Here is a 21,019-nt window from a genome sequence, read left to right on the forward strand (position 1 = left end):
ATCAGGCAAATTATCTGTCGCAAAGCTCGGTCCTACAAAGACACCGGAAAGAGAACATTTTGTCACGGTAACACTGGCTCGGTCTCGAATGTCGCGTTAAAGTCGTTCCACTTACGACGTTGATTTTCAAGCGAATGTTTTCGCTAAAATCCCTTTCTCAACGCGAAACGCCCTTCTACGCTTCGTATTGTTCATGGAAATTGCTCCTCTTCGTAATCGCTCGAAACGATTCTCAGCTGGTAGACTTCGTAATTGAACGACTAGAGCGGAGAGGTCCGAAGTTCTTCAGGATTTATTATTCTTATTAAATCAAGCATCGCTTTTGGTTATTTAATACTTAATTAGTGACAATCTTGTAGTTACCTATAATATCGTAATTTAGCTGATAAATGTTAGTTTAGTTAACTAAATTAAATACATTGAATCTTCATAAGTTTCAAATACCAGAACTAGGAAATTGCTACCATGAGCGGTTTTATTCCAACCAAGCAAACAGGCTTAATAATTGTCATGTTATTCGTATGACACTAATAAAAATTCAAGACAATTAAAAAATATGTACAGACACAAGGACAAGCTTGCACATAGGCACAGGCAAAAATCAAAATGACATTAAAAACGATTCTCTAATTATTGTCAACTATGTGGTTCACGAAATGTTCTCTGAATGAAACAAATAATAACATTCCACAAATTTAAAGAACCTCTGCCTAAATACAAAAGCAAACACGATGAAATATAACGAAAAAATATGTAGCATAAATGGAATTTAGAATAATCCAACAACGTTACGCTACTATAGATAAGAATTTACGATCGCACAAACAACAGAACGCGCATTCCTTTGCTAAAACCTTTTACGAAAATCTCAAATCAAACTGTATGGTATCCAGCTAAGCCTTTCTACCTGTTTAAACTTTAAAGTTCAATCACCTAAAGCATTTCGCATGCAACCAAACCGCTAACAACACCTGCAAACCCACCAAGGCTCTTTAAAAACACCCTTGTATCCTCGACGAATCTCCCCGGGCGTGTCTAATTTCTCTCACGCGGCATACAGCCGTCTCTGAAGAATCGCACGCTCAAATTTCTCAAGCGCTCTCCATGAGAATGCGAATCCACTCTCTCGAATTCGCTTCAGGCGAATGAGATCAGGGAGAATTCTGCGTGGGTTTTGTCGTATACGTCGCGTCATCTTGCGTTATCTTGCTTGGTTAGATTGCGACGAAAGATAATTTTACATTTTAAAATCGCATTTAAAATGTTCATTAGACGATGTATTATAATGGCTCATGAATTGAACAGAATTTTCTGTTATGATGGAAAACTTTTATGCGCTCATAGTACGTGTCACGTGAAATATTTTGAAATTTCGTTGACATTATAACGAGACGCGATTATTATTAGGTCGTCCAAAAAGTTTCTCTCGCTTTATAAGAAAATAATGGATGCACAACATTTTCCATTGTATATTATTTTATCGAATTACGTATGATCCATTTTGTTCTATCAAACTAAAGATCACAGCGTTCGACAGATTAGGTTTCATGTTTGTATAAAGAAGCGTTGTTGTAAAAGACGTGTCTGTGAAAGAAAGATACTTTCCAGACAACCTAATATAATTCATTCGGTTAATACGAAGAGATTTTTAGAGATTTTTGAAATTGCTGACGAGAGTCGAAAATGAGAGTCGTTTTCGACGAGAATAAGGCGGAAAGATTTCAGTCAACCTATTGATGTACGACGTCCTCGTGGATTTTGACGCTACCTTTTTTCAAATTCCTAACTAGAAAGTATGGCTCACTTTCTGTATATTTGAATCGCCAGAAATGAATTAGATTCTGGGATATTTTTCATTTTCCAGCCTGCGCGAGACGCCCGGTTAGGTTGTGATCATACAGAGAGCAGCAAGCGACGAATTTGCCACTGACTATGCCATCGCATGTTTTGCCACTCACCGCTTTATATGGTCGCGGTCGTACGTGGACTTCTACAATTAGAACCTTTATCCTAATGTGAAAGATGTTCCTCGTTTTCGGCTTCAGCGATCTAAAATAGTCCCGGCAAAGACAGAAAAGTTTAGATAGAAAATGTTGCAGTCCGGATTAGTATCCTTTATACCAAATTTGTGAGCAACCATACAAAACCTACGAGATACGTATATATAGGTATCTCGCGTGATATAAACACGGGACGAGACAAATGGAATTATCATTCGCGATTAGTGGAAGGGAGACTTGGTTCTCGTGACGTTCTAGTCGCCTCCAGTGTCAAGGTTGACGGGAGATTGTCGCGCGGAGGATTTGCATGCGTTCCTCGTCGAATGCCATGGAAAAGAATCGAACGCCGCGTCGTCGTTTGGTTCCACAATAAAACCGGTCAGTCTCAGCGTTCTCTCTCTCTGCCTCTCTCTCTGTTCCACTGCATCGCTTTTGCTTTTCTCTTCTTCTCCACTTGGGTTCCGTTCGTTCTGGCCGTGGTGCTGGGTGGGTTGGTCGGGTTGGCTGGCTTTCGCCGGCCGCGTGGCTTCTTTTTCCTCGTGTTCCGCTCGTCATTAGTCAACCTCTGCATCGGGGACCAGTTACACGGTAAACGGGGCAGACCGTTCTCGCGATCCTGAGGCCGCTTGCTTTCGGGCGATGGCCGACGATCTGGCGCGCGCCAGTCAGCTCGACGAGCAGAGAACGCCGCTCTTGAGGAAACAAACACAGCTAGACCAACAGCAAGGGAACAAGGGCTGTCCTGTCCTTGTCTCCAGCTGGCCCAAGTTGTCGCACGCGCGAGCAACGCCGAAGTTTGGTGAGTCTTGTACCGAGGAATTGAAGGATCACGGTTTTTATGGAGACTAGGTGGCATTTCGAGGACAAGGTTTCGCTGTAGTTGGTCTGATAACGAGATTGATCCTTAAATGTATAGAAACGGACAAATTTAAGATATCCTTAGTCTATATATGTGTTCATATCGTCTCTAATGAAATGATGCATAGTGTTTTGGAAAGAAAGAGTTATCTATGAAAGTCATCGTGCATTTTGTAGGAAAACCAGCTTTATTTAAATAAATAAATATATAGTGATTCGCGAGAGTACTTGGACATTTATTGTAGGAAACTTTTATAAATATATTGTGTGTGTCATATATGAGTTTTTGAAATTTTATTAACACTATGGTTAACATGATTAGATCGATAACATTTGATTTCTTTTTTAACATTATTTAATACACTGATTTAATAACATTTGATTGATATTTATTACATGCACTTGTTATGTATTTTTATTGCAAGACTTATTACGTCTTCCTATTTTAAACTAGAACTGACAATGCGTTATTTTCATGGAATGATAAGATCTTCTTATGCAGCCTGAAATTAAAAATTGAAAAATTTCCTGGTAATACAAATTTGAATACTCTCTGAATAATTCTGAATTGGCATAACGTTTAGAAATCTTCTAAATAGGTTGATACTGTATCGTGTTTTGTTTTGGAAATTATAAGACTTTTATAATTCTGTTGTTTCCTCGTAGACATTAATCACTCGATGAGTTCTATTTTGTACTAGTTAATTACCTAATTTCATATCTTTTCGGATGATGCTATGTATATGGAAATTTTATAAGAACGTTAAGAATATTTTTCAAGTATATTTCTTGGTTATTAAGTTCATGATATATTATATTTTAATTTATTAATTATAAAATTAATTATAAAATTAATTATAAAATATGATGATGATAAATGATTTGTCGATGTAGTCTAGCTTATGGCGATTCATCTTTCGCTGTAGAGTAGAGACTTTTTTACAACAGAAACCAACATCATTCAACTAGTAATAATCAAGTCGATTTAGAGCTCTTGCATCCTCTTAGCAACAGTTTGTGCGTATAATTGATTTATTGATGATTTTTATCGCAGAGTTCCTCACCTTCATAAAAACCTATTCTTAGCAATGACGATCTTCGCTTCTACTGCAATAATAATTTTCAAACTCATATCCCATTGAAATTATCATTTATGATTGCAAAGTAGTCTACTAACAATTTTTCTGGTCCACAAGAATTACTGGCTCGTTATAATTATAAAGCTTCAAGATCTATTGCTTTCCAAAGATTAATATTTTTATATTATCTATGAAAATGATTAAAAGGATTCCTTAAAACATTAAGAACAATTGATTTGTTCAGAATTGATTTAAAAAGATAAACTACAGACTATCTATTTAAAATGATAAACAGATAAATTATCGAAAAACTTTTAGAGAGAGACGGGACATCTCTATATAAAAATGATTCAAATCTACAGGCAATTGGCTTAATAGTTTTCATAAAGTAATACCGAAAATTCCACTCAGAATTGCGAATGTTTAAATAACATTCTTTGTTACACTAGAGAAATCAGAGGCAAAGAGAAAAGCGCCATGATAAAAAAGATAATAACTTGTTTTAATGCTAGAAAACAATTATAGAATCTTAGAGGGTAAATAATGACAAATTAACACAGTAATTTTCTCTAATTTAAGTGAATGAATGAAATATAAACATTTAACACTTCAATCAGAATCGTTCCAAAATTTATTCGTACTATTTCGCTTACATAATTTAATTAGCTAATATCGTTATTTCAATTATGTAAAAAAAGATCCACCAGCAATTTCTCAATAAAAATTCTCATAAAAACTTTTATTCCAATCAAATAAAAGTTCTATTCAATTCAAATAAAAATCCTCATAAAAAAATACGAAAATATTAATCGAAAGTCGATCAGATTTTCAATATTATTTACAATATTCGACCGCTTAAATTCTAAGTCCCCCCTCCCCTCTATTATTAGAGGCAATGCGTTGCAAATGTAAAACGAAAAAAGGCAGAATTCTGTCGGTTAACTGTATTTAACTGGAGTCGACGAGCAAACGGTGCTTGGTAGTTTTTACGTTTCATGTGTGCTTCAACAGAGCCAATAGTGCGTATGGTTGCGTTTGAGAGCTGGAAAGGAAGTCGATGGGAGATTGGAATGAGCTCGCGTGTACCTCGATTCTCGTAGTGGGGATTTCACGTGGCTTTCGACGAAGCATTTTTCAGTAACTGGACTTGAACGTTGTTTATTCGAAACAAGAATTATAGAATGCTCGTTGCTAGCCAATGATTATACATTTGAGCAAATTACTGTGTTTAATTGGAAATTATCGAGTACTACGAGTTCTTTTAATTTCTCAACTATAGGTTCACACGTATGTATAATTTGTTCCACGGGTTACAGTTTTTCACATCGCATATCGAGGAGAGAGACGCTTCAGGAAGTAACTCGCATCGTTACCCATCGAATTATAGTTTAGATAATTTTAAAATTACATATATGAAATTGTGAGTTTATTTTAAGTCTTTGCATACGACAGATTGTTGATTTAGATAATTGCAGCAAAATTAGGATTGTAATTAATTACATTCGACGTTTGATGTGTTGACGTTGAACCAACGTTTGATTGATTAAGTTAACTGATAAATGGATGGTAAGATGTTTAGACATTAGGATCTATAGACCGTAATATAACTGTTAAATACATAAAAACAAAAAGAAACGCTGTAATACAACGATTATACAACATAGTATCTACAAAAAGGTATGAAAGTGCGCGTGAACCCATACGTGAGAAGTTACATAATATATATACATTCTACCATAAGCATTTGGACCCATTGGTTACATTCAATATTTTAGATTATAAAGCATATGTCGCGAATAAAATAACTGACTTACAATCAAACAGCTGGAAAATGAAAATAGGAAATAGTATTATTCAATTTATACTAAACATCAATAATAATATTCTAATTCTTACGTTGTAAGTACAGGGTAGTGCATGTATATTCTTAAACAGATTCTATAAGCGTACAAATTCTTTATAAGGCATTATAAGCAGAATCAGGATGAAAAAAATTGTAACGTGTATTATTTAACGTAACAACACTGCTTAACAAAATGCTTTTGTTATTATGTTCCAGGCAACGAGATGAATTACAAGGGCAGCGGGAAGGTCCACTTCGGAGTGGACGATGTGTCCCTCTACGGGACGCCGAAGGAGGAGCCGGGCCCGGGTCTTCCGGGCCAGGAAGTCAAGCAGAGCTTCTTGAAGAATCAGCTTCAGGCCCTGTTCCAGCCTACCGACAACAAGCTGGCTATGAAGCTGTTCGGAAGCAAGAAAGCTTTGATGAAGGAACGGATCAGGCAAAAGGCTGCAGGTCACTGGGTCATCCATCCTTGCTCCAGTTTTCGGTGAGTCCTTCCGCCAGATATCAAACCGTTTCACCTTGACAGACAACCAGATATCGACCCTGTCTCGATTTTCCAACTAGAGATGGTTTCTAGCCATACTGACGCTGTACCTTGTCCTAGGTTAAAAGAGTGTATGATTTTCTACAAGAAACATACTGTATGATGATATATCTTGGTTAGAGAAGTAGACTATGCAACCTTTGTCGTATCTTTTGACGAAGGATTTTATCTTCAAAAGATATTTTTAATGACGTCTTTCTTTAGTCATGTCGTTAGTGGTATTTTACATTAGAAGTATCAGAGTGGTGAAAGTGATCAATTTACAATCTTTATCGAGTAGAAAGTTGATAAATCGATGCAGAATAATTATGGATAATTTGCACAGAATACATTATTACAAATTTGAATAATTTTTTGTAAATTACGTGGCTTATTTTTCTCTTGTATTAGCAAATTTTTAATACATCTAATTACGTACCTGTAGTTTCACGTACACTGGCTGAGGCTTCCGGATGCAAGCCACGTAATATACGAGATTTTATCTGAGCTTAGAAACGTAGTGCAACAATTATTAATAGAGCTGTCAAAGAATTTCATAAAGGTTGTGCACGTCACGCATCTTTCTTTGTGCCGTTATTTTTACAGGCGGTCATTTAACAAAGCGTGGCACATTCTTATTGCACTCTATGTATAGAATACTCCAGTTAATTACAGAAGCTTTGAACGACAAATTTAACTACCGATATTTAAAGGCCCTTGCCTGCACTCGATCATGTTGTCTTTCGTTAGAGTTGAAGTTGAAATGTGACATTACACATACGAAGATCGCAGGAGAAAAACATGAGAAACATAACAAAATATAATACAACAGAAAATGACAGCCACTTATTAAGTTCAAAGGTGTAAGTTCTCTTAACTGATTAACTTAATAACCGATGAATTAATAAAAATATGTTATGAGGGCCAGAGATGCAATTATTAAGACAAGAAATATTTTAATACCTTCGATATTTTAATATTATGACGAGCAATATTTAGAAAATTTTGTTTCATTTCAAAGTTAAATAAAAAAGTGATTTTTCCACTCCATCTTGATCTATTTAATAAATTTCTTGCGAATGGAAAAATATATGTGAATTGGAAATGGCCTAAAGAGCGCAGCGGGGTTAAGAAAAATCGTAGGTAATTTCAGGGTCGAATAAATTCTTTTCCGATAGAAATCGGATCGTGTACCCTCGAAGACCGGTTAATTTGCGTGAAAAATAGAGCGTGTTGCAAATAGAGAGTGTTGCAGATTTTTCTCAATTTTTTCTCTCTTTTTTATTCGATCTTAAAGCAGCATTCCACGACGATCGCTAACGAGGAGTGAATTTTGTGGATCCATCGCGTGGCTACCACTCCTGTCTAGTCTAATTACCAATTAAAACGTCTAATTAAAGTGCTTCGCCGCAAGAGCAGATCCGAATCGAACGAAACAGTTGCGTCGAAGGTTTTCTTCATCGCGATTGCGCGGTGATCGGCTTTGACCCAGTTCGCAATCTTGCTGGAGAAAACAATCGATGATAAATTTGGCTAACATTGAATAACTGACGATTCGATAAACATTTGTCTCTGGCAATCTTGCAGACATTTACATTAGGTTTATTTATCTTTCATCGAGACAACAACTTCAATCTTTTGACATTGATAAGTAACCACCGATTCGATTGTAATTTTTTAAACAAGTTTGTATGAAGAAATCAAAACTTTTTAATCCTTACGTTGCGTAATTAATTACTCCAATCATGAGAATTACTTCAACGAAACGAAGTGTTTCAAACAATCCACTTATCTCGAATTTGACTTAACAAAACGTCGTTTAGCTAAATTCAAACCTCAATTTCCAGCTACTCGATTTCCATTTTCCACTACTTTATCGTACAAACCAAAATCAACCAACAATTTACCCTGAAAATTACCATGCACAGATGCATGTTGCGTATATCAACATATTCTAACACATTTTCGATTGCAATGCAAATTACGCGTGTCGCTATAGCGCCAGCAAAATGGCTTTACGCCATGTATTACGAATGTGGTTATATACGTTAGTAGTGTCACAGGACTGCGAAGGGTTAAAATTTCTCCAATGGTATCCTCGCGTGTCAACCATGTTGGGAAGAATTATAGATGCTTTGAGGATCCCTGACCTCTGGCTTCCTGGGCAGTATATAGCACTTTCCCGTATCGCAGTCGAATTCCTCGTGCGGCTTGGACAGTTCCATCCGAGCAACCGGAATGCGTCTGTCTGTGTCGCGACATATTTCGAGGAACGATCGAACAAAGAAGATATTCTTCCCGTGGGATAACGCGTGCCACTAGACTGATGTGATCGATTCGGGTCATTGAAACTACTATGGTGGTCCAATTTTATTCCACATTGATATTCGGACATGGCACTATTTTTATATATGTTACGTTTTATAAGAGGGGTAATTTAATTGTACAATAGATCTTTAACAAGTCCACTTTAAACGTCGTTTCAAAAGGGCGTTCTTGCCTCGTTAACTGGCCGCCCGCTAGCCCTGTTTTGCTAGTTGACCACAAGTACACGCCCGCATGATCGAAACAACAATTATCCCTATATTATATTGGGTTTTAGAATAAAACAGTCAGACGATATATATAAGCTTTAAGATATATGAGACGGAAGACACTTTTATGACGGATCTTGTAACAATAGCCACAGGTACCGCACGCTCGACTTAGAACGAACTTGAATGAACCGTCAATCATCCTTGCCAAACTATTGGGTTGGCAACTAAGTGATTGCGGATTTTGTCATTAGGTGGTATTGACAAAATCCTCAATCACTTAGTTACCAATCCAATATAACGTAAAATGAATTGTAAGGAAATATTTCTGAGAATCGATGGCTAACAATGTGTGTATATTTCGAAAACGTCTGAGGGAGGCACACATACATTCGCTCACATTAAAATACTAGGACACACTTTAAAACAGAATAACTTTTTTAAAATTCGACTAGACGTCCTGATATTTTTTCTTTTTTTTTGAGAAGTTACAAGGATTAGTTTGAACGACACGTGAATATAATTTTTGAAAAACTGCAGTCGACTGGAATCGTAAAGGAAATAGTGTAAAGGTCGATTTTTTAAATTTTTCTTATCCGAGTCTGCAATGAAAATTTAATTAAGCAATACGTTGCTATTGTCAGTTTTGCACGTGCTGAAAATTTCGTCGAAATCGATCAACGTTGCTATTATCCTAATGTAATAGTATACTTCTGCTATAAATTATTTTAGTTTCGAATTTTTTAGATATAAATAATATATTTCAAAAATATTTTTGTTAATAATGATCTTTTAAAGTAAATTCATAAAATTCACGTGATCGAAGACATCCCTTCGGCATAATTCTAATACCAAACGCAAATGATTAAAAATTTTGTATACGTAACTCAAAGGAATGATTTGCATGATATTTTCTAGCGAAAAAAATATCGGTACTTGAGATCCTCTGAAAAGACCGGCTTTCTCCGTTATCAGGATAACTGGTCGACAGATCGAAAATCTACGTCTGAAGGGCCCTCGAGGCGTGGATCGTAGGTTGGAATTGCTGAAATTACCAGGCACTGTACCATAACCATTCGCGAAACAGTGCACCGGGCGTTTGTCGTGGCAATTGCCTGAAATTGCCCCGCTCTTCCGTTCAGAATTTTCTTTAATTACTGATAATACAAGGACACGCTGTATCCAGCTTATCTCGGACGATGAAATTTTCATTCGAGCCACCGCTAACGATCCTACTGCGTTGCCTTTTGGCGATCGTTGATGACAAGAACCCGAGGAATCTTTCAATTATACAACCTCTCGGCCGTTCTAATCGCTGATCGAAATATATGTACGTTAGGATAAAGGAGGTATTAACGATAGTTTAACGCGGAGAATTTCTGTTTGACTTCTGATAATCGCCTAAGTGAAATTTAGGTACCTTATGGACCTTGGATTCGTTAACGTCGGAGGATAGATGAGATAGAATTGCTAGAAATTTCAAGTTTGCTATAGAACTTAGGAAGTTTTAGACCAGCAAATGCGAATTCCAAGTCGTAAATATTCATAATCTTGGGTTAAACTTCCGATGGTATGACATAATGACGAAGAACTGAACGATTAGGAAGATAATTGTTTCTTCGTCCTCGAATTTTCAAATTTTTCAGTATAAAATATCAAACAGATCATGTATCTCTATAAAATTTTTTTAATGAAATTTTTGTCAAAGATACAACGTATAATAAAAATGAATGGCCGCGATAATTTGCTTGTAAGGACAGCATTCGTGATTCGGATCATCCGAGATCGAGCGAGCATCCCTTTTTCAAGAATCCATCGTTATAAATATCTCTGGTCGCAGTGATAGTTGGTCTTACAGGCGGAACTTGCTATTTTTAGTCGAACTTTTAAACGAGCATCTGACATGCGGCTCTAGGGAGATCAGAGGTCACTTTTATAGTTAGAATCTGCGTTCTGCGGATACGTTCCATTTCCTGATCATGGAATCAGAATAGATCACTGTTGTTGATCGCAGAAGGAAATCCAATAATTCTCGCGAGAATTAAACGAAGGTTCCAGGAAATTGAAAAGACAGCTGCAGATCGTTTCCACCGTAAATCTTTTAATAGTTAATTTATTCATAGCTCTGTCTTTAGATATCATCAGAAGAGCTTGACACGAAGATGGTTACGTTCGTACTGCCTTGCATTGATATCTGGAGATCGTTTAAAATTCAAATGTTTTTCATATTTCGTCTTTAGACGTCGCAGACCGATGTAAAGCAATGATAAATTATATTCTGCTTCATTCCTTTTATCCCTATTTCTTGCATTTTAATCGTCTTTTAAATATGTGAAGAAACCAACGTATCCTTTAAGTTTCAATAAAGAAGCGAGACATTTTGTAATAATAAAAACAACAAGATGATAAAGTGCTGGGTTTTCTCAGAACGAAAACTTAATCTTCAGTGGTCGAAAAAAAGCTGTGACGACCGATGAATTAAATATTAACCGATTAATAAATCCAAAGGAACTCGGAGTATTATATATTTGAAAAAGGAATTTATTTGCCGAAATATGTTCGTCCCTGTGCCGGCGACACGTTTTAATTTTGGAGCCTCAATTTCGCTAATGGCTGGCTAGGATACCAACGAAATAAATTCACGGGCTAGGCATCGAAAGGATCTTTCTTTCGGAAGTCTTTGCCTCCTTTCAAGCTTCCTCGAGACTACTAAGTACGTATTCTCGTCTTGGCTCGACAATGAGATAAAAGGGAATATTCTGCGAGGAAGAGAAATATTTGCTGCCTTCTTCTTTCATCGCGGCAGAAACGAGCGCTGTAATATTTTTAAGAGTTGCCGTTGACGTTTCGAAATGTGGACGGCAACTTTTTTCTTCTGTCTGTCCGCTCACTTATCGAAATTGTTTCTCCAGTTCTCATCGTCTTTGATTATTTAATTGATTTCCATCGACGTTAGAAATAAGATTGCTCGATCTATCACAATGGATTTGGGTCAATCGTAGGAAATAAAGGTCTTATATTTTTCATTTCGTTTAAAGTCTCGTTAACGATGATTTTCAGAAAACTATTTTCCTCGAAACTAAAATTACTCGTTGGAAAGAAAATAAGTTGCTTCGTTAAAAGATCATTTGTTCGCTGAAGTACTTAGATCTATCGACATGGAAGTTGATATAAACAAGAAGATGTCTATGCAAAAGAAAATTGTAATTTCTGTAAGTTACGTGAACACTTTGGTCCGTGTGGTAAAAAGTCGTTACACCAAAACATTTTTAATTATTCAGCAAACACTCTAAATTGATTTCTAATGCACACAAAACACACAAATGAATTGCGTAACAAATCCAATTTGATTCAATCCCCTCATATCGCGATGAAACAGAAATTCTGGCTAAACTATCTTTTCTCCTCAAAATAAACTAAAAATGCCAGTCTCTGTACGATCGATGAAACGTTACTCACGATGTGTACGAGTTAAATGTTGGAAATTCCGTTTGAAAACGTTCGATCGATATGGGAAGTGTTTTATGGGCGAGATCGAGACGAAAAATCGAGCAAGCCAGTGGTCTCGTGTCTCGATGCGAGAAACAGTTGGGAGCGTCGCGAGAGGACAAAGAGAAGGCAGATTGAGTGGTGTGGAGTATAATGGTAGTTAAAATCGTGGCGACTGGCATCAGCTGTAAGAATGATCTCAGAATAATCATCCGATTAAGCAAGAGAGACTACTGTGCCACTACGGGCACGTTGCTTCGAGAGTCGCACGTGTTTCGCGTATGCTCGTGTCGCGTTCCGCGCGCAACAACGAGATAAACTCCAGCGTTCGCATGATTTTTGGACGAATTCTTTGCAATATAATCGTTAGTTCGCTGAATTACGCCGATATATCAATTTTCGTGGAATTGAAATCATTTTTTAAATGTGAGATGTTTCTTAATGAATCTATTTTTTTTATTTATTTATTGCCAAATCGGCTTGCAGTCATTAACGACCACTATTATCTACATCGGCAAAAAGTTTATATATGTTATAATTAAACTTACATTAATAATAATGTTTATCCCAGAATTTTCCTCATCTTGCTTTGTTCCTCTATTTTTAGTATATATCATTTAATATTCCTACTTGTTTCAAAAAGATTTCAATAAACTTTGCATTGGGATTTTAATACGAATCGTAATCATTACGTAGTTATTTCTTTATATGCCATATGTCGCTTGAAAAATTTCTGGAAAATTTTCATTGGCGCTTAAGAAAATCGAAAGTTAACAAACCAGGTATTTCGAAATTTAATGAAATGGAAGAACTCGTTTGCACATTTACATTGTAGATTCAATATAATTGTATAATATATAGTTAATTTCGTATATTTTTTATTAAGGCAGAAATCTTGAATTGATCAAAGAACGAGTATCGAAGAGAAAAAGGTTAACTGGTTTAGAATTCATGGAAGAATCTCATTACAACTTTCCGAGAACTTCTTATAACGAAAAATTTTCTCTGTTTAGTTTATCGAATCATATTCTTTCGTTTCTCCGTTTCCTCTTTTGTGGTTCTATCAACCGATGAAACGAACCAGTATAAGTTGTTTTAAACATTCGTATCCTTTGAGGTACCATAGCTATCTGTATAAAGCAACAAATGTAATACAATTTAATTGGAATTAATCTAGAATGGTGTGGCGTCTTAATCCTGAAACAGCGGCGGCGTTTAAGGTCATAAGAATGTGCCATGAACGAAGAATTGCAAAACTTGGAAATTACCAGTTAAATCATTTTTCCTTATTCTTCGCTTAATCTGAGTCATTCAGCGCCATTTTCGCACGGGGAAAAGGGAAACGTTGCTTTCTCATGAAATGCAAGACACGTTTTGAGAATTTGAAGAGAACGACTTTCAAGGAAAGTGACGTCATGCTTCTTATTGCTTCATGCACTGTTTCAATTATGTTGAAAATTTGAACAGTTTGACGTAATGCGAAGATGAAATATATTTCCCAGAAAACTAACGTGCTGTACGTAATATTTACCACGTTGATTATTCTATTGTGTTCGATTAGCACGACAATGTCAATTATCGTATCGATTAGAAATACGACGACTTATTTATCATAATTTATGCGACGAATAAATGTACGATAAATATTCCTGTAAATTAATTTGGAAAACATGTTTTCCATAAATATCTCGTTTTTGGCTGCGTTCTACTTTGTAATATATGAATATTGTTTGAGGTTTGAGAAGAAATAAAGATTGAAAGATTCTTTTATTTTTTAATTTCTAATCTTCCCGAGTCTCTCGTATCGAGGATTCGGAATATAAATTCAAAGACACGAAATGTACAAATTCTAAGTATAATAAAAATTTCGCTAAATAAATGTTCATTAACGCAGTATTATATACCATAAATTGTCATTTTTTAAATGTTTTATTATGTTACATTTGGAACAATCGTGCACATAACGGTTAAATTAGTACAATTAAATTATTTCTATGATAACGTCATAAAATTCTAATAGTTGTGTGTACCTACTGTGTATATCTATAGGTATCATCCTAATGATTTCTATACCAGTATGTAGACTATTCTAATAATTTCTGTAGCAACATCTATACTATTCTAGCAATTTCTATGTCAGTATCTGTACCATTCTAACAATTCCCCTAACAGATATTATTTTAAGAATTTCTATATCAATATCTATGGTATTATTCTGTTAATTGTTATACCAATTCAAAATATTTCTTTTAAGATAAAGCCAGGTTGGACAATAATTTAAAAAAGAATTGGAGAAAAGACTGTAGTAAAGGAATAAAGGAAATATAAATGGGAATTGCTGCTACTAAATTTCCACGAGTCTAATTTACCTTCTTTTCCTAAATTTATCTCACGAAGCTTAGTATTTAATAAATTTCGTTTCTCACCAAATTTCAAATCAACATCGTTAGTAATTTCACAAGAAATCCCAATATTATAATATATTTTAGTATGTATCTAGTTATATGTTTTCAGCATAATATTTTAAGTGCTCAATATTTCTTAACTCAATTATCAATGAAATCGAATAAAATCTCAAACATGCAATGTAAATTTAAAAGGAAAAACAAGTGAATTCGTGCAGCAGATCCGCCGAGGATAGCACTTAATCATCCAGCGACCGTCCGTTTAGTTAGAATGATTAGGTATCCCGACGACAGGCGTCATTAGTCCGACGTTTCGCGCAAGACAATGCATATCGTATCTCGCCTGGTTCATATTCACGCATTCCCCCGGGTCAATTAAGACGTCTCGTGGCTATTCTACCATTCCTGACCCTGGCTCTGTTGTGCAATTCCACGCGCAACCTAATCAGTTCGTCTGTTTGCAAAGAATATTCAGGAACCTTCGTTACTCGAGCGTAATTATCATATCTCTTCGTGTTTATCGTTCATTGGAAACTCGTTAAAATTTAACGACAGCATATTCTTTTTTCTTGATCTTTGATTCTTAATACTAGAACTACCGGAATAGTAAAAATGATGAAATCGTAATTTAAAAAAGAATGTTGTGGATTTATGTATTTACGCTGTGTTTTCAGGGATTTAAATGTGTTTTTGTAAAATATGTGGATGAAATTTTTATTGTATCTGCGCATTATACAGACCATTCCGTGCAGGTAGTTTTTATACGGGATGACGTGAAATACTTGTAAATAAAATAATAGATATTTCGATACTAATATCGAATAATTTATTTAACTGTGTTTATATTTTAATTTCGCTCTCATTTCAGCAAACAAAATGAATTTGTGATATTTTCAAATGATGTTTAACATGAAATTGAAGCTGGAAGTGATGCATATGAATAAGTCTTTCTTCATATTTTGTCCAAACTGAATATACTTTTTAAGATTATGAAAATATCATTTGATCGAAAGAACTATAATAAATATTTTTGATAAATTTTTATAAATTTAAAATATAAAAGTAATTAATTTTGTCACATACGCTGACACAAAAGATTTTGAAATAAATACATTTTTGTGAATGTGATACTTCAAGAAAAAAGTTTTGATAAAAATGTAAAGTTGTAAATGGTAATTAACGCAATTTAATTTACACAAATCCTAGTTCGTCTATTTTCTTTTCGTTCCAAGATTTCCTCAGACGCGGTGTTTCTATCCTGTACTTGGTAGCTTCGTTGGATTTACGATACGTTAATGACTCTTAAAAAGTAGAAAGAAGCTCAGAGTCCTAGTGCTAATTAGAATTCAGAGTTTCCTACCTAAAAATAATTTGACTGAAAGCTGTTCCAGTGAAAAGAGTAAGAAAATCCTTAATCTCGAAAACAGCTAGAAAATCACGTACGGTGTAAACTTGATGTTTAGCACAGTTCTTCGCATAGTAATTGACGACTTTTATGCGACATAATGATAACAATTGTCATCACAATTCTTAATCGAGTTAATCGATTTACAAATTACGATACAAGTGATATTCCTACTTTTAAATAATTATTTCCAACTTGTTTTATTTATTACCGTTCCAAACGTTTCAATCCTTTTCAAATTTCCAACATGAATTTCGGTAGAAATACAAATTTTCAATAAATCCACTTGACAATAATGTCTCTTCGATATTTTACCATTTCTGTTACTCTTTTCTGTCACTCAGATTTCTGTGTAGACATAATTTTATCTGGAATGTAGAACGAGATTATTCAGCTTCCAATGACAATATAATCACTAACTATAATTACGAATGAATCTTATACACACGTGTTCGACCATCGATTTCTTTTTCTATTCTATCAGGCATTTCAATTTCTTCGACGAATAACAAACCAAAAGGAAGGAAGTCGAAATTAGCCTGATTTTCCCTGGTTGAAACTGCAAACTGTTATTGTCGAGACCCATGGAACGGAGCTAGAAAGCGGAGTGTTGCTTGTTCCTAACTGCACGGCCTATAGAGTTTTATTCCGACGATCAATTAGGAAAAACGCTTAAGGGTAGAACGGCGTACCGTTTTCGTTAATGCCCACCTGTTTGTTTCGTAGTTGTTCGCCTATTTGAATTATAATTACCACAGGAAATTGTTTTCCGGGTCCCGTAGCAATGCTAAAGAACGCTCACGGCAGACACTGTGGATTTCCGAATTTCTCGAATCCACCTACTTTTGTTTATAATTTAATTCAGGAAAATATTAATAAACATATATACAGAATTAATCACAAAAGTATCCGCCCGCCGTTTCATAATGATTTAACACTTTATATTCTGAAGGCATTTTACAATACCATATTCGCTAAAATATTTCATTAATACGATAGATGAAACTGGAACTTAGCGGAAAAGATGATTGAAATGTAATTTTAAAAATTCAATTCTTTCCATTATTAGATCATAGAGTAAAACCATAAATATTGATCAACTATTTTATTATAACTGGAGCATTAGAAAAATGACAGTTTCTACGCCTTAGTGTGCTCTAATAACTTATCAATATAAAATAACATAATTTCGTAGCTGTCTTCACGAAAAAACGAAGAATTAACGAATTCGTGATCTTATCCAATTATTGGTGATAAGACGGTTATGCCAATTATCGAATACAATTTTAACATTCAAGCAAGCCAAACCCTGTTGTATTTGATGAAACATTAATTTCATTTCACGAAAAATTCACGTCATTAATATAACGATTGATGATAAAATATACTGATTATAAATAACGACTATACATGTTGCAGATTTTCCCCATGAAACAATGCAAAATACCTGTGTAATAATCTACATTGCATACATAATCTAATCTTTATATTTTCTAATAATAATAGCAATATATATTATAGTATAACTAATAGCAAAACTAAATGAAATACTCATAAATCCGTATAGTTTAAAGATCAAGATAATAAATTCCGATATTTTGCCAGAGTTTTTCATTCTCAGTATTGGGGAGGGGCGTTTCCAAGTGAAATTTTTCGAGTCGTGTTGCAAATACGAATAGGCAGTGATTGTTTAAATGGCATAACTGTATGATAATGATCGCGAAAATTACCTTCGCGTGTTTACATTTATTCCAGAGAAGAAAATACTTCCTGTGTTTGACCGGTAGGAAAATGGCAGAGGGAGCTCGAGATACGTTTTAGCCGTTTTCCTCCGGTGTTTCGTGTTCTCAGGTCATAAAATATTCTGACAAATGTGTCATGGAAACTGAGACCATAGAAATAAATAAAAGCGAGCAACTCCTGAGAACTTTGAAAAATTTTCCAGTGCAATTCCATTACCGGTTTTCTGACAAATTTCGCCGTTTTTCCCATTTTGGCTAGCGTTTCTTTCTCTCATTTTTAGAGAGAAACGAATATTAAGTTTCATTCTAATCTCTACTGCTGCTATTAATAAGAAACATTTTTGAGATATATTAATACGTTAATTAGATTTCTGAGTTTAATAATCTGAACGTTTTTTATTTCGATAAAGTATCTTACCAAAGAACTTTCTAAGATAACAGAATTTTAAACAAATTTTCCCAAAAACTTTTAGACTATGTGAAACGCGTGTGCTGTAGTTGTCCCTCTACGTGATTTATAGCAAATTTCTTCTTCTTTAATACGATCGATAAGCATTGACAATGAGGCAAGAATGAATGGCTGGCATTAGCTCGACATATGCCAACTACGGAGGAACGACATCATCTCATACTCATCAGCTTAATATTAACAAAACGCGCTGTTATTCCAACGTTCTATCATCTATACGTTCTGTTATTCGAACATTCTATCATCTAAACGTTCTATTATTCCAATATTCTGTTACTCAAACAAAGTAACATGAAATCAACATTATGGATATCAACACCTTGTGTATAGTGGCATCAAGGAGAAGAAATTTAATACTAGCAAGAAACCAGCTAAGAAACACTTTAGAAGCTAGTGTTGATCACAAAATTTGCATTACAAATAAAGTACGATGAATTCAATCAAATTGAATTACAATGAAATTGTCGCATGTGGTGCTAATTCAATGGCCATGATGATCCTCTAGCACGATTAAATTAATATTATTAGGAAAATTGTGCGAGTTACAAGTCACGAGTTATCGAACACTAATAAATCCTCTTCCATAAAACAACAAACTTGCTAATAAAACAAATGAAATTATAGATATAAATTTTATAAATTACAAGTCAGTTAATTATTCTATATTCAAAATTCTAAAGAAAGATATTTTTAATTAAGCATATTGCTACTAGTAGTTCAACAATGTGTTCATCGATATTTCCAACGAATTGCCAAGAAAACGGAAAAAGGTTTCTCTGGTGGATGATGCGAGGCTGGACGATTTCTCGTGGAGCAGCTCCGACTTTAATCAGTATCGTCACGTGGCCCGGCCATTGCGTAACCCGGGCTGACCGTGCCACATTGCGACGGTCCGCGTTAGCGGTAGGAAACCATTGTTTAAATTTGCAAACTACCTAATGATAGGACAGAGCCGAACAAGGCCTCTGCAATTTTCAACTGCCAGCCGGTTTCCGATCACATCTGCTAAGTTTAGCTGCCGACAGCCAGGGTGTCATCGCACTTGCCACGAGAACTGGACACCGAACCAAGTCCAATCGGTCGCGTACTATGAATTTAAACCTCTGACGAACCAAACAGATTTTCGGAAAAATGTACTTTTTATTCCATTATCGTATTATATACGTGTTTATATAACTGCATTAAAAAAAATATTTTTTCGTGGATAAAATTCTTATTTTTCTATTTTATGATAAAGAGTGAAATATATAAAATTTGAATATGTAATATTACGGAGTGAAAATCTTAGGATAGTACGCGATAAACATAATATTGCAAAGGTTGACCTTAGCCTGTTAACCGGGAAAGATGAATTATCTCGTTGTTCGAATGATCAATCACTATGAATGTCTTAGATAGGTATAATAATTTCTTTGTTTAAGGCTGTCCTATATTTTTACGTGTCATTTGTTTTCTGTGTCAACACCGCATGATTCTTATGTAAGTCACGATGAACTGACCTTTTTCATTTCATTGATATTTTCACTATTTTTCGGGAATACAATTTTTATCTTCATTTATGATGGATCAAACGAACAAAATTCATGTACATACATATGTATAGGACATCACAAAAGTGGAATTTTAGATTAGCATATGACAAACTTATTACAGAGATTGACGTTAACTCGTTAACCTTGGAGGACGAATTTTTGTATCTGATTTTTATTAAAAGTAAATTATCATACTTATATCTACTATATTTATTTTTAGCATTTACGTCCAGCGCTTAGCAAGGACTAAGACTAATTTACATTGTTGTGTCTTTATCAATTTTTAATAAGATGATTTCAAAAATGTTCTGGTTTAGGAATGATCTACTTACTTTGAATCACTTTTTCGTTTAAAGCACTGCGATCGAGTTTGTACTTTAATCTTGATACGATCTGGAAATCTTTCTTGATTAAAAACATCTTCGTTGAGTTTCTCCATTTGTAGAAATGAAAATATAATTTAAGTCTTTGATATACGATATACATACACACCAAATAATGGAGATTAATCTATGTTTATGGTAAATTTGAGAATATCTTCATCAATGTTGAAGGCTACAATTGCGGCTAGTATAGTAGGTATATTCATTGACAGACATATCGAGCGTGGTTGTTTAATATTATCTATTAATGACTTTATTAACTACACTCTGTGTCAATATAAAGTACTACATATTACTGTTTAATTTGTATGAGCAAGCAATTAATATATCGATTAAGCAGCAGGATTAATATATCGGAAATGAACTTCTCCGTTCATAATATTATTAAAATATTGTTATCACAATAATTCTTAATTAACACGTTCTCGATACCATTGAATTAATCGTGCCATTTTCACGTTCAATTTTTACTCGCGATTCTTATTTGAAACTCCAATACAATGATACTGAATTCTCATGAAATATTCATTAACTGAGATAATTATTGGATCGAACTGGTGAGTTAGTGTCCCTAAACGGTGAAGATATTTCGCGAGCGTAGGCGGAAATCAGCGTTGACCGGACGATCCATTTTCATTCGAGGCGCCTAATAAGATCGGCAAACGTTTCGGTCGAGGTTATTCTGGAACGCAAGTCGCTGACTCGGCCAGGAAGTAATCCCGCAACGTTTCGAGTTTGCGTGGCCATTAAAGTC

General features: G+C 34.8%; 1 protein-coding gene across 12 annotated transcripts in view; it reads left to right on the plus strand.

Annotated features, from left to right (window-relative positions):
• Positions 1–21,019, plus strand: part of LOC100645915 (potassium/sodium hyperpolarization-activated cyclic nucleotide-gated channel 2) — a 212,374-nt gene that overhangs the window by 122,513 nt on the left and 68,842 nt on the right. For all 12 annotated transcript variants that reach the window (XM_048408274.1, XM_048408264.1, XM_048408271.1 and 9 more), the window contains one exon: positions 5,997–6,267. In XM_048408274.1, coding sequence (XP_048264231.1) covers positions 5,997–6,267 — 271 coding nt within the window. The remainder of the gene's footprint in view (positions 1–5,996; positions 6,268–21,019) is intronic.

This window comes from Bombus terrestris, chromosome 8, assembly GCF_910591885.1.
Source record: "Bombus terrestris chromosome 8, iyBomTerr1.2, whole genome shotgun sequence".
NCBI classification, from domain to species: Eukaryota; Metazoa; Arthropoda; class Insecta; order Hymenoptera; family Apidae; genus Bombus; species Bombus terrestris.